We start from the raw sequence: 13,376 nt of genomic DNA on the forward strand, positions 1-13,376 counted from the left end.
TTTGCTCTTGGTTGCACAAAGGGTAGAATACTTCCAGCACTATCACATCTTGGACCCGGAGAAAAAGTTGGAGATTGTGATTCTTTACCTGCAAGACAAGGCAGATTCATGGTATTTTTTATATTACCTAAGTAGAGGTAATGTGAAATGGAAGGACTTTATGGATAAAATATATAGAAGGTTTGAAGGAACTCACAATATTAAGTTGAATCTGATGGGGGAGTTCAAAAAAATCAAACAAAAAGGCACTGTTGATGATTACCTTGAGCAGTTTAAGAAACTAAAGGCCTGGTTTCTTATAAGGAACCCCACACTTTCGGAAGAATTCTTCTTGGAATTCTTCATTGAAGGCCTGAAATAAGAAATCAAATATATGGTTAAAATTTTAAATCCTTATTCTTTCAGTCAAGCAGTAGATAAAGCGAGATATCGAGAGATACTTTTACAGGCAAGGCAGCAAAGGAATTGTTTGAGGGGGTTACCAAGGTGGTACCATGGTAGCACGAGGGATAAACAATTCTAATGGGTCCTAAGCTACCAAGTTGTTTGAGCAAAGACGGTCCCAGGGGTTGTGTTATAAATGTGGTGAGAAATACCAGGTGGGTCACCAGTGCAAGCAAAAGCAACTCAATACCATGACTACTGATATGGAGGTTACAGAGGTTGAATTGTATCCTGATTTGGGGTTGGTAAAAACACCTGTGGAAGCTAATGGTGAACTAGTAGATGAGGAAGTGGTGCAAGAATCCATTATCCTAAATGTTTTATCTGGAACAGAGGTGCCTAATACCATTAGGCTGCAGGGAGATGCTAAGAAGAACAAAGTGACTATTCTCTTAGACTCAGGCAGCACCCACAGTTTCTTGTACATGGATACTGCCAAGAAGGTTGGGTGCAGTGTATGTGAGGCTACTCTTATGAGAGTAATGGTAGCTAGTGGGAGTCATATTCTAAGTCAACACTTTTGTCCTAATTTTAAGTGGAAGATACAAGGGGTTGAATTTGTGGACTCCATTAGACTGGTAAGATTGGTGGCAATGATATCATTCTTGGTGAAGACTGGATGAAGGACCATAATCCAATGTTGCTGGACTTTGTAGAATATAAGGTGGAGGTGACTCACAAAGCCAAGTGGGTGGAATTGAAGGGAATGTACTATCAGGCAGAGTTGAAAAGTATGTCAGCTAGTAGTGTAAAATAACTATTCAAAAAGGAGCAAGTTATTTGGGCTCACCTTTTTACTGTGTTACTGCTACTAGTGTTGAGGACAATAAGGTGATTCCATGTGAGATCCAGCTGATCTCAGATGATTTTCCTAATGTATTTGTTAAACCAGAAACCGTACCACCACAAAGAAGTCATGATCATCACATTCCCTTAAAGAAGGGTGAAAGAAGCAGTTAATATCAGACCATACAAGTACAATTATTTTTAAAAAAATAAGATTGAGAAACAGGTGTCAGACATGCTGACACGGTGGACTATTTAACCTAGTCACTCCCCTTTTTATCTCCAATGTTACTAGTTAATAAAAAAGATGGAAGTTGTAGATTTTGTATTGATTACAGGGCACTTAAGAAAATGACTATTAAGGATAAGTTTCCCATACCGCTAGTAGAAAACTAGATGGATGAATTATATGGTTCTACTATTTTTTTGAAGATTGACTTCAGAGCAGGGTATCACTAAATCCGGATGAGGACTGAAGACATCCACAAAACAGGATTTGTTACACATATGGAACACTATGAGTTTAAGGTCGTGCCCTTTGGGTTGACCAATGCCCCTACAACTTTCCAAAGCCTTATGAACCATGTGTTTAGAGACTACTTGAGGAAGTTTGTGTTGATTTTTTTATGACATATTGGTGTACAGTTCTACATTACTGGAGCATCTAGATCATCTTAGAAAAGTGTTAATGGTACTGACACATGAGAAACTCTTTGCTAAGATGTCTAAATGCTCATTTGGTCAGTCTCAAGTGGAATACCTTTGTCATATTATCACTGGACAAGGTGTGTCTACTGACCCGGCCAAGATTGATGCTATGGTTAATTGGCCTAAACCCAAATCACTGAAGAGTTTAAGGGGATTCCTAGGACTCATCGGATACTATAGAAAGTTTGTTCAGTCTTATGGGATTATCAGTATACCCCTCAGTAACATGTTGAAGAAGAATGCATTTCAATGGAATGAGGAGGTTGGCTTGCTTTTGAACGACTTAAGAAAGCTATGACTACAGTTCCATTCTTGGCTCTTGCTGATTTTACCAAACCATACATCATTGAGACTGATGCATGTTTTAAAGGAATGGGGGCAGTATTAATGCAAGAAAAGAGACCCTTAGCATATTTTAGCAAGGCATTGGGACCTAGAAACTTGGGCCTCTCCACTTATGAAAAGGAATACATGGTTGTACTAGCAGATACTGACGGATGGAAACATTACTTGCAATGGGGCCATTTTATAATTAGAACAGATCACTAGAGCTTAAAATATCTCTTGGAACAAAGGGTCACTACATTATTGCAAGAAGGGTTGAAGATGAAGTGGCTGAATTGAGGGCTATCACTAATGTGGAACCCACATGGATGTTAGAAGTGTGTGCAAGCTATGAGCATGACCCTACAGCTCAACAGCTGATAACATCTTTAATCGCCATTCCTAATAGCAAACCTGATTTTAGTTTGCAGCAGGGTATTATCAGATACAAAATGAAGCTTTAAATTGGAAAGAGCATAGGGTTGAGAGAGAAAATCTTTAAAGTGTTGCATCAGTCCCCATTGGGGGGCCATTCAGGCCAACAGGGAACTTATAAGAGGATGCAAATGATTTTTGATTGACCTAAATGAAGGTTGATGTGGTGATATGGGTGTTTACATGTGATCTTTGCCAAAAAATCAAGAAAGAAAATGTGCCCTATCCTGGGTTGCTCCACCCTCTACCTATTTCGGAGGCTCTGTGGAAAGATATTGCCATGGATTTTATTGAAGGTTTACCAACTTCTGGCCATAAAAATACCATTCTAGTTGTAGTGGATAGGCTGACTAAATATGGGCATTTTTTTGGGGTTGAAACATCCCTGTAATTCCCAAGAGATGGTTAAGTTTTTTCTTAAAGAGATATATAAATTGCATGGCCTGCCAAGGTCTATTGTTTCAGGCAGGGACTCTATCTTTACTAGCCATTTTTGGCAGCACTTATTCAAGGCCATGGGAACTAAGTTGAATCTTTCTACTTCCTATCACCTTCAGTCGGATGGCCAGACGGTGCGACTGAATTATTGTTAGGAGACTTATTTGAGAGTTATAGTATCCACCAATCCCAAATAATGGCTCAACTGGTTACCTTTAGCCGAATGGTGGTACAACACCAATCATCATACTTTCTTAAAATCTACCCCTTTTTGAAGCCTTATACAGCTATGTCCCTCCTCAGATTCCACGGGTTCCCCTTCACAATCAACACAAACTCATGTTGGTCTTTGCCTTGCTCAACGACAACTAATGATTCAAGCTCTTAAGGATAATCTTCACCAAGATATAGCTCGTATGAAATTTTTTATAGATAAAAATTGTACAGAGAGGGAACTACAGGTTGGGGATTTGGTTTATCTTAAACTACAGCCCTATCGACAAACTTCGGTAGCTGTTCGCCGGAATTTAAAGCTTAGTGCTAAATTTTATGGACCCTAGGAAGTGTTACAACGTATAGGGATAGTGGCTTACCAGCTAGAGCTTCCGGCAGGATCCACAATCCACCATGTATTTCATATCTCGCAGCTCAAGCGTCATATCGGGCCCTCGATCGTTGCTCAGCCATTACCTCCCACTTGTGATATAGATAGATGCATCTTAGCCTAACCAGTGGCCATGGTTCGAGAAAATAATGTTGCCACCGTTAAGCTTTTGGTTCAGTGGTCGAATCTTGGACCCGAGGAAGCCATATGGGAAGACTGGGGCTACTTGAAGAGTCAATTTCCAGCATTTATGGCTCAACATCAACCTTGAGGACAAGGTTGTTTTTTATCAAAGGGGTAGTGTAATGAATAAGAGATGAGAAAGGACAGAGAAATGAATTAGGGATTGTGACAAGTGAAATTAGAAAAATAGCTGGAGTAGCAGAGATATGAGGAGTTAGGTGTAGTGGATTCCACGTGGACGAGTGGGTTAACCAAATAAAAGGTAGTGGATTACATGCGTAAGTCGTCTACAGAATAATAAGGGCATGTACGGGTCACGTGTAAGTTGATGTAATGGCAAAGAAGAGGTTACGGCTGGCGAGATCAACGCAGCAGATTCATGGAGCAATTGAGAATATTTGTTATATTCCCATTCAAAGAAGAGGAGGGGATTCTAACGAACTTCTGGTATTTTCCTATCTATCTCAAAAATTCTCTCTTCCTTCTCTTCTTTCTTCTGAATTCTTCTTCTCTACCTCTCAATTTTAGGTGAATCACCATGGATAACAAGCTTCCGCCATTAGAGTAGTTGAATGTAGTAGTGGACTGTAGTACTGTAGTAGTTCCTAAAAATCAACAAAAAGTCTCAATTATACTTGTATTGTGCAATTTGAGTATTTTCATTACAAATTCAGTGGTAATCCATTACACGAACCAACCTTTGCCATCTCCAATGTTGACAGCAAAGTCATAGTAGTTCCACTCCTCAAAAACGCAGACTCAAATCCTCTCTGGAGATCCATGGATTTCCGACGAGACAATCCATGAATTTTCGACGAGAGCAGATGTATGTTAGAAACGTGAGGGAAGAGTGACAACGAAGAGAGGAGATCTCTGAGGGATCTAAGCTTTGGACGTCGGAGCGTGGTGGATCTGTGAGGGAGGAGTGACGATGGAGAAAGGAAATCTAGTTGGTTGTTTCGCCGGATTCTAGCATAGATGGACAAAATGGTGAAAAGAGGGTTGAACACTGGTGTATGACGTGATTTTGTGCATCTCAAATACACCCAAATTTGTATTGTGTATCTGAATAATTATTCCGGTATATGTAATTAGAGGCCGAACATCCTAATTTCTGATGTTTGCCCTTCTTTCAACAATAGAACTTTCAATAAGATTGTGTTTTGCAAGGACAATAAATATTAATTATATATATAGGCTTACCATTCATTAGTTTTAGCCAGCAGTGAAAATCTTGTGGCCATGTACAACAGTTTCAAAAGACCAAAAAAAAAACAAGAAAAAGCTCTCAATGTCATCGTCCACCGACTATTGCACTTGTTTGCTGGGATAATGGCCAAAAGGAGGAAGGAGAAAATCCTACATGCCTTAAATTATGATATTACTTTGTTAGATATTTTGATGTAATTTAGGAGTCTTCTGAGGGCATTGCCACTGTCGATGGCTTCTCTGGCTCTATCAAAGGCTGCGCTTATGTCTTGAGCTCCATCAGACCCAAGCAAATGGTCAACCATTCCAGCATTTAAGACAATTCTGTCGTAGGCTGGACCTTTCTCACCACGCAAAGCTGCTAAACCCAACTCTATATTCCTTGCAACCTAAACAAATTCAGAAAGGAACAGAGGGTTAATCATCTTGATTTTCCTTGAGACCAGCACAAAGATAAGAGCCTGAGGAGGTAGCCTACAATTTGAGACGGAAGCAATCAAGTCGAAACAAATACACTCATCTTCTTTACAGAAACTATGCTCAGCTGAGAGAGTAGCAATCATGTTGAGACAATTAGCCTCGTATTCCTTTCCGTATTTTCAGATCCCAAACTAAGAGATTTTTTATTTTTTTTTGTACACATAGTAAACTTCACAGAAACGATGATCATTTATACTCTTTTAGAATTGGTTCCACCAAGAGATGTCCAATTTAAACAATGGCCAAGAGCAATCAGTGAACATGCAAAATGATAATTGAAAGCTAGGAAGTGCTTAGAAATTCTCTCTGTTCTTTTCTCTTTGGTAATTAACCCATTAAGTACCTTTCAGCCCGGTACACCAATATTAATAACTGATACATCTTCAACATTTTCACACCATCACTTTGCTTTTATTAATTAAAATAAGTCTATCGCCATGATATTAACAAGAGAAAAGGAATAACTAGTCCATATTTTATGCCTTTAAGGTAAGCAGCAGGCTCAATAGGTACTTATTGATCTGACAAATTTTGATGCTATAAGTACCATCGAAACCCGGGAACAGAAAAAACACTTGAAAAAGAACAAGAGAGACCAGCTTACAGATCTATCTGTTCTTGGAGTATCCGTGGGTGCAAAGCCATAATCCCTAGCATTCACCTCAATATTGAAACTCTCACGTGATACACCTGCGACATCTTAATAAGCTTGAGCTTGCAGAAAAGATTGCTTAAGACCTCATTGTCTATTATCTTTAGAATAGATAAAGGTGTTTCTACATACTAGGCGAAGTGGGAATTTAGCAACTCAACGTAGACAGAAAGGGATAAAACGCCGACACTACGATAAACACGTACCATCAACTGCACAAGCAGGTGCCAAATTCACCGAACGAAACCCTGAGCAATAATTCACAGGAAGTCCTTTTGACGCATTTCCTGACCGCAACTTTGTTGTCATTGAAACTGCACCTTCCTCGCCCTAAAGATGCAAACACATACAGAGATTATGTACAACTCATGAAATCAATGCCCCCACGAGTTTTCTCGGGTCAAAGATCATAATAGACAACGGATGGGTCCCTTCCCCCTCCCCACCAACAAAAGAAAAAGAACCTCTTTCAGGTTATGAAGTACCTTTACAACCAAACCAGCATGCACACCCCTTCTTCTCATAAGCATTAACAGCGGTTCTTCATATCCTTCATGATAGAAACCAGCAACAATTGCTTCCTTTCCCCGAGCCTGAAGAGAAAACAGCACATTTCAACAGAAGACCAATTTGTTCAAGCTGTGAGGAGCTTCTGCTTTTTAAGGTGAATACACACAAATAGGAGAAAGTAAAAAGCCATCTGAAAACCAGTAACTTCTTTCTAAAGAACCTACATGTCAACAAGAGTAAATCGAATTAAATCATTAATTCATAACCAGTTTTAAAGAAGATCATCAGTCAACAGACAAGAAAATAACATGAGATACTTGAAATTAGAAATTTAAAAAAGCCGACTTGGTTGGATTTTTTTTTCGTATTTGGTACAGAAGAAAAAACAATACCAGGACCTACCCGCACAATTTGTTGAACTTTCTCAGCTGTTGCCAGTGGTGGGCGTTTCTTTATATGTTCCCTTAACCCAATCAATGAATATCTGCAAGGATAATAACATATGTACCATTGTTGCAGCGGTTTTTATTATCATATGAAGTTTAACGCAGGTATTCATTAAGCAATAATCTAAGAATCAATTTTGCAATTGAGCTCTGCCTTAAACGGACATCTAGGATCTCTACGGAAGTACAAGGACTAGGTGCTTAACTGTCGGGGTCCGACAATTAGTGGCAGGTTATTTTGCAATTAAATTGAAACAAGTAGCCTCTGGAGACAAGTTTAACATACCATGCATAAAGATTTTAGATGTAAATACTTTTATTTCTTTATTTTCATACAACATTCAGGAATGTGGTAACTCTCTTTCACAACATTGCTAGATAGCAATGTTTAGTGTTTTATATTTGCAGTCTTGCACCACAAAGAACTATCTTCCCGCCAGAGAAGCAAATGAATAAGAGCATGATCGAAGTGCTCAGATAGAAGACATAACAATGTCACACTGATCATTTAAGGAGGCCAAAAAACTAAAAAGTGAAGAAGAAACTACAATGGTAGGAGCCACCGTTCAGATGAAAGCCGAAGTCAGCAAATACAAAATCAAATATTAAGGACATAGAACACTGAGGAAAGGAGGATTCCAACATCTAGAAGGGCTTTGGAACAGCCATACAGAATATTTAAAACAACTAGAAATTTAGAAGCCTTCAGAATCAGGAAGACCAGACTAAAGAATCTATAGCAGAAATATGTCCTTTTTTATTTTTAATTGATATCTAGAACAGTTGCTGGGAATTTAATTGAGGCATTTTCTTTCTCTGTAGAAAGTGTAAAACAAAAAGGAAAGGAAAAAAACAAGAATCAAAAAGAAAATCATTGGTTTCTGAAAGGTTGGATCTACATACAAAGATGGGCGAGCTTCTCGCTGACTTACATAAGCAAAACCAACTTCATGATCCTGCATACAATTTGGATTACTAAGAAACTGCAACGGTTCATTAAGGTTTTTAAGGCAAAAAATGTATCAAGCCAGGGAGAATCATGGACCTCAAGAAGCCATTTTGCTTGAGAAGGGGTTAAGTGTGTGTTTGCCCCCATAAACATCAGCATTTGTTCTTCAGTAATGCCTCCCTGGAATAAGAAAATGAGATTTGAGTAAACCACTTGCTTCAAAAAATTAGGAAGTACAAAATTGACCAGATACTGCTATTATCAAGTCATAACATTCAACGCAAAGTCAATTTTTCATTTGAAGGTAGCAGCAGGTGCCTCTTCAAGTAAGTATTTCCATTTTCCTCACATATTCATGTTTGCTGCTAGTAAAATCTATATCTCAGCATATACATCGGATACATATTTCAGATTAAAATATAAGTAGTGGACATCCTATTAGTTATTACAGCATATAGGCTCATATGACCTTTGGTGGGATCCAATCCACACCATGGAGCAAGCAAGATTCACCATAGCAGGATCTAACCGCAGCAACAAATAGTGTGCTTCTGAAGTAGCGGGTGTTTCCATCATAAGGCTCACCGTAGTGAGTCAATGAGTTTACATCAGCAACTGGCGCTGGGCCTGATAAGGGAAGATGATAAGACTTAGGCAGATACTAATAAATGACATTTAGCAATACGCATGTAACAAGCAATAACCAATTTTGTTTAGACAATGGTAATTGTATATTACCAAGTTCATCATCAAATGCAAGGCAGTAGGCTTTCAACTCGCGGTCTGTTTCCCGATTCATCCGTTGGCCTATCATAAATGCAGAAAAGAGCGACTCACTTACACGAGATGATCCCATTTCTCCTACTTTAAATGGAAGGACGTCTTTTAGAACACCCTGAACTTCCTCGTATCCAAGATGACCCCCAGCCAAAACTTCCCTGAGGGCACCAACTAGTCTCATCTCAGCAGTACCATTTCCAACAAATTGGGGGCCTATTGAACTGCCAATTCCCATTATTGAGCCTTCAGGATCAGCGATAAATATGGTGTCTTCAGGAAGCACTCGAATTAATTGGGGCCAATAATGATTCATCGCATGCCTTTCCCCTTCACTCCATTGGGTTGGCTCTGGAAAAGCATTTGCACGAATCGTCATTGCAGAAAAAAATGCCCCAAGTTGTGCTTTTGATACTGGCTCTTCATCTTTGAGCTCTCCCTTTGCTGAAATCAAACACTATGGTACTGAGTATCTTCAGTAGTTATCCACATTAATGGCAAAGCAAGTTTTCCTCTATGGATTGGGAAGTCAAGCCTCAATAATTGTTGTGATTTTGCTTAATTTTAATTACTAGGCCTTTTCAATTTTATCTTCTGGAAGTCTTCTGCAACAATCTGAATCAAGCTACATACGGCATGCAGATTTATGGAAGAGGGACAAGATCAAGTCATCAGAATCCAGATGAACTAACCATAAATAACTCTGGAGATACAATATGAACCCGAATAATTTGAAGCATACTTGGTGGGAATTGGTTCAGCCGTTTCCGGTTTCCTATTTTTTTCTTTTTGCATCAAGAGATGTAGATCAAAAATAAAATTATGTAATCTCACACTAGTTGGAGAATCTTTCATATCCAAAGGTCTTTCATTCTAATACCACAATTTATAGGACTCTTGGGCAATCAAATAGTTAGAGCAACAACTTCAGAAACCAACCCTCAAATCCCAAACAGAGAAAACACTAGGAAAAGCTTTCCTATCTTCGCAACCTTAGTGGGTAGAGTTATCAAATACCTATTCTAGCGGAAGGTGGCAACTATCTGGTAAAGTAGTTGAGATGTAAAGCAAGCTGACCCATGCACCATATAAATGTGTGTTATTTAGTATTTCTCTAACACTAAAGTTTTTCAAAATCTAATTCTTGTCCATGTATGACACAACCCGAACCAAGGTCTTGTCGTAATGGGCAATCCCAAGCCCAACCAGGATTGGAAACCGCCCCCGTTACCCAACCCAACCACCAGACGCATACCTTGAGTCGGCTGAAGTCCGAAAATATAACAAGATAGCGTATCCAATCATGTGGTGACTCTGGGATAAGTCTATATCCAAGACCAATCCAACCAAGTCCAACCACCCAATGACCAACCAAACCAATGCCAAAACCCATAAACCAAAACCAATTATAATAATCAGATACATGTATATAAATATATATGAAACATAACCAATCCATACCATACCCAAGTCCACAGTTGTCCATACAAGGCCTCTAGACCAACCAAAGAGTACCTAGTCGGGACATGCCCCCGACCATAGCCTAAAACCAAAGTCTATGAAAGACAAGAAATATGTAAAGTAACCCATGACATGAAATAGATGTCTTACGAACTCTGGAAGCTCAACACTTCAATCCAACATCGACTGTCCCCGAATCCGATCACTAAGCAGGAGAAGTAGAATGGTCGGTCCCTGCATAGCGTGGGTATACAGCTGCCCGAAGACGGGTTAGTGGGTGAACACTAGCATGCACTCGGGATAAGGATAAAATAATGTCATTTACAAAGCCAAGTAACACCATCCATAATGCATACAACCATACATATATATATAACCATGCCAGGAAAGGGAACCGGATTTAGCATGCTTTAAAACCTTTACCTGGGTTGTGTAGCTTTGCCGTTCTAAACCACCCACGGGCTATATGGGTTCAGCTCCCCCTGCTAAAAGGGCCCCAGTGCGTGAAGCTGCACGATCAGGGAAAAAAACCTGGGATGACTAGTACATCCCCAAAATATAAAGTGTGACATCATGGACACGGCCACCAAGACCAAACCTCACATCGGCAAATATGAGTTTCCAGTTTTGGTCCCCCGAGACCTCCGCCTTCCACGGTTTTTCTACATACCCCGTCATTATTGCCCAATTAAAACCATTACCAAGCAACCAACCAATCAATTAACCATTTATTAACCGAGGTTATTAGTAGTATAGTCATACCGACTATACTTGCAAGTACTATCCATAAGTCAACCATGTATATAGGTTTAGCCTTTGTTTGGATGGTGGTTTGTCATGATTTCATAATGTATGGTGCAGTATAGTATGGTATGGTACAGTACAGTATGGTGCAATACAATGTTTGGATGGATTGTATCGTTCACTGCGGTTTAATAATATTTTTTTTGTTTGATTTGATGGTATGGTACTGTATCGTAACAGGTAAATTTACTAAAATGCCCCTAATTGAATTATTAGGTACATAGGCAGCATTTGGTTATTTGCTTTCAACTTTTCTATGTATTAGCAGTCAATATTGAATTATTAACAACTGCTACGCCAGGCAGAAGCACAAACTAACAGTAACATGGCTTCTAACTTTGTCTACAAGTGGTATTAATGACAACTTTTCACAACCATTCAGATTCAACTCTTTCCCTATAAAAAGCATGTAGCTTTGCTGCATTATTCCAACAAAAACAAAATCAAAGATCATATTGAAAACCAATTAGAACATGTCAAGGCTTTATTTTTTCTGTATTATGTCCCAATATTGTTGATTTTAGCACTAACAACAAAGTCTGAAGCAGGGGATTGCTATCTATTGGGGACAAAATAGCAATGAAGGGACACTAACCGACACTTGTGCTACAGGGAACTATGACTTCGTGAACATAACATTTCTCTCAACATTTGGCAGTGGTCGAAACGCGATGCTCAATCTAGCAGGCCATTGTGATCCATACACTCCACATGGATGTGTTAACGTGAGTTCTGACGTAAAATCATGTCAATCCAAAGGAATCAAAGTTATGTTATCGATCGGAGGAGGAACAGGAGCATCCAGAGGAGAATGTAGAATAACAGAGAGTTGTGCGTAAAAATTATAAGATATTAGGGTTGTAAGTAATGTAGAATAACAGAGAGTTGTGCGTAAAAATTATAAGATATTAGGGTTGTAAATAATATGGGTAAAGGATAAAATAGGATTAGAAAATATTATATGAGGGCATGATTGGAAAAATAAATAAGAAAACCACCAAATCCGTGGTTCTAAAAATTGGGCAATTTCATGGTTCCCAAACCATGAAAGATTACCATACTATACCATGCCTTTTAGAAAGCAATCAAAACAAACATGGTTGGCTTTGTAACCATACCATACCATACCACAGAAAACCACCATCCAAACAACCTGTTGAGGGATTCCATGTGCCCTTCCATTAAACATATTAAACCACTTGGGGGATTCCCATGTACCCCACAAGCATAACCAATTTCATAGTCACCAAGCTTTACCATTTAATCCTTCCAAACCATGTACACCATTTATGCCATTTAAAACCATTCCAAACCATTTATGACCATGCCAAACATTTAAAGCATTTATATCATTTAAACCATGCAAATCCATTTAGAGTTCCATTACCAAATCAAACCATACAAGAGTTCCAATGAAAGTTCAACAATAGAGTGCAAACATTCTTTAGGCATTTTATCAAACATGTTGAGGGCATACCTTTACCAAGACCAAGACCAATGCATAAACCACCATAATTAGGGTTACTCAAGACCCATTTGTTAAAACATATCTAACAAGTACCAACATATACAAACCAACACCAAAAACATGTAAAAACATAGTTTAAGCCAATACCAAATCATATGCATGAAGACCCTTAACATATATTTCGAAAACCACCATTCATGATTCATAAATCAATGTTTAAAACACAATACACATGACTTTAGTTGGAACTAACAATGAGGGAAGGAGTACATGTCTTATACAAGAAGATTCCAAGAGAAACATGACTCTTGAGCCCTTTGAAGAAGACATAAAGAAACCCTAGCCTTCAATCTTCAAGAGTAAGTTTGAGAGAGTACTTGGAGTGTTTCCATCATTTTATAAGTGTTATGAGAGGCCACCAAGGGTTATATAACGTGAGAACATAAGGGCTTTAAAGTAGGAAATGTCCGGACTACCCTTGACTTAAAATTAAATCAAGCCACGTCCAGGGGTACAACTCACCTATACCATCCGTATCCTAGGGTACGAGTGGTACCCCAACTCGTACCCAAGACCTTGTCCTGAGTGCATGCTAGTGTTCACCCACTAACCCGTCTTTGGGCGGCTGTATACCCACATTATGCAGGGACTGACTATTCTACTTTTCTTTCTTAGTGATCGGATTCGGGGATAGTCGA

At 39.0% G+C, this 13,376-nt stretch overlaps 1 protein-coding gene across 4 annotated transcripts in view; it reads right to left on the bottom strand.

The window, feature by feature from the left end:
• Positions 1-5,083: 5,083 nt before the first annotated feature.
• The window catches only part of LOC107870736 (anthranilate phosphoribosyltransferase), a 22,794-nt gene continuing 14,501 nt past the window's right edge, over positions 5,084-13,376 (bottom strand). Inside the window, exons 2-10 of one of the 4 annotated variants that reach the window (XM_016717348.2) lie at positions 8,907-9,389; positions 8,638-8,795; positions 8,265-8,348; positions 8,123-8,175; positions 7,176-7,257; positions 6,749-6,856; positions 6,470-6,593; positions 6,216-6,301; positions 5,084-5,520 (exon numbers count right to left, since the gene is read on the bottom strand). In XM_016717348.2, coding sequence (XP_016572834.1) covers positions 5,296-5,520; positions 6,216-6,301; positions 6,470-6,593; positions 6,749-6,856; positions 7,176-7,257; positions 8,123-8,175; positions 8,265-8,348; positions 8,638-8,795; positions 8,907-9,389 — 1,403 coding nt within the window. In that variant the 3' untranslated portion in view covers positions 5,084-5,295. Of the gene's footprint in view, positions 5,521-6,215; positions 6,311-6,469; positions 6,594-6,748; positions 6,857-7,175; positions 7,258-8,122; positions 8,176-8,264; positions 8,349-8,637; positions 8,796-8,906; positions 9,390-13,376 lie in introns of all 4 variants that reach the window. The other 3 variants (XM_016717347.2, XM_016717349.2, XM_016717350.2) reach the window with 3 other exon arrangements.

This window comes from Capsicum annuum, chromosome 5, assembly GCF_002878395.1.
Source record: "Capsicum annuum cultivar UCD-10X-F1 chromosome 5, UCD10Xv1.1, whole genome shotgun sequence".
In the NCBI taxonomy this organism is placed as follows: Eukaryota; Viridiplantae; Streptophyta; class Magnoliopsida; order Solanales; family Solanaceae; genus Capsicum; species Capsicum annuum.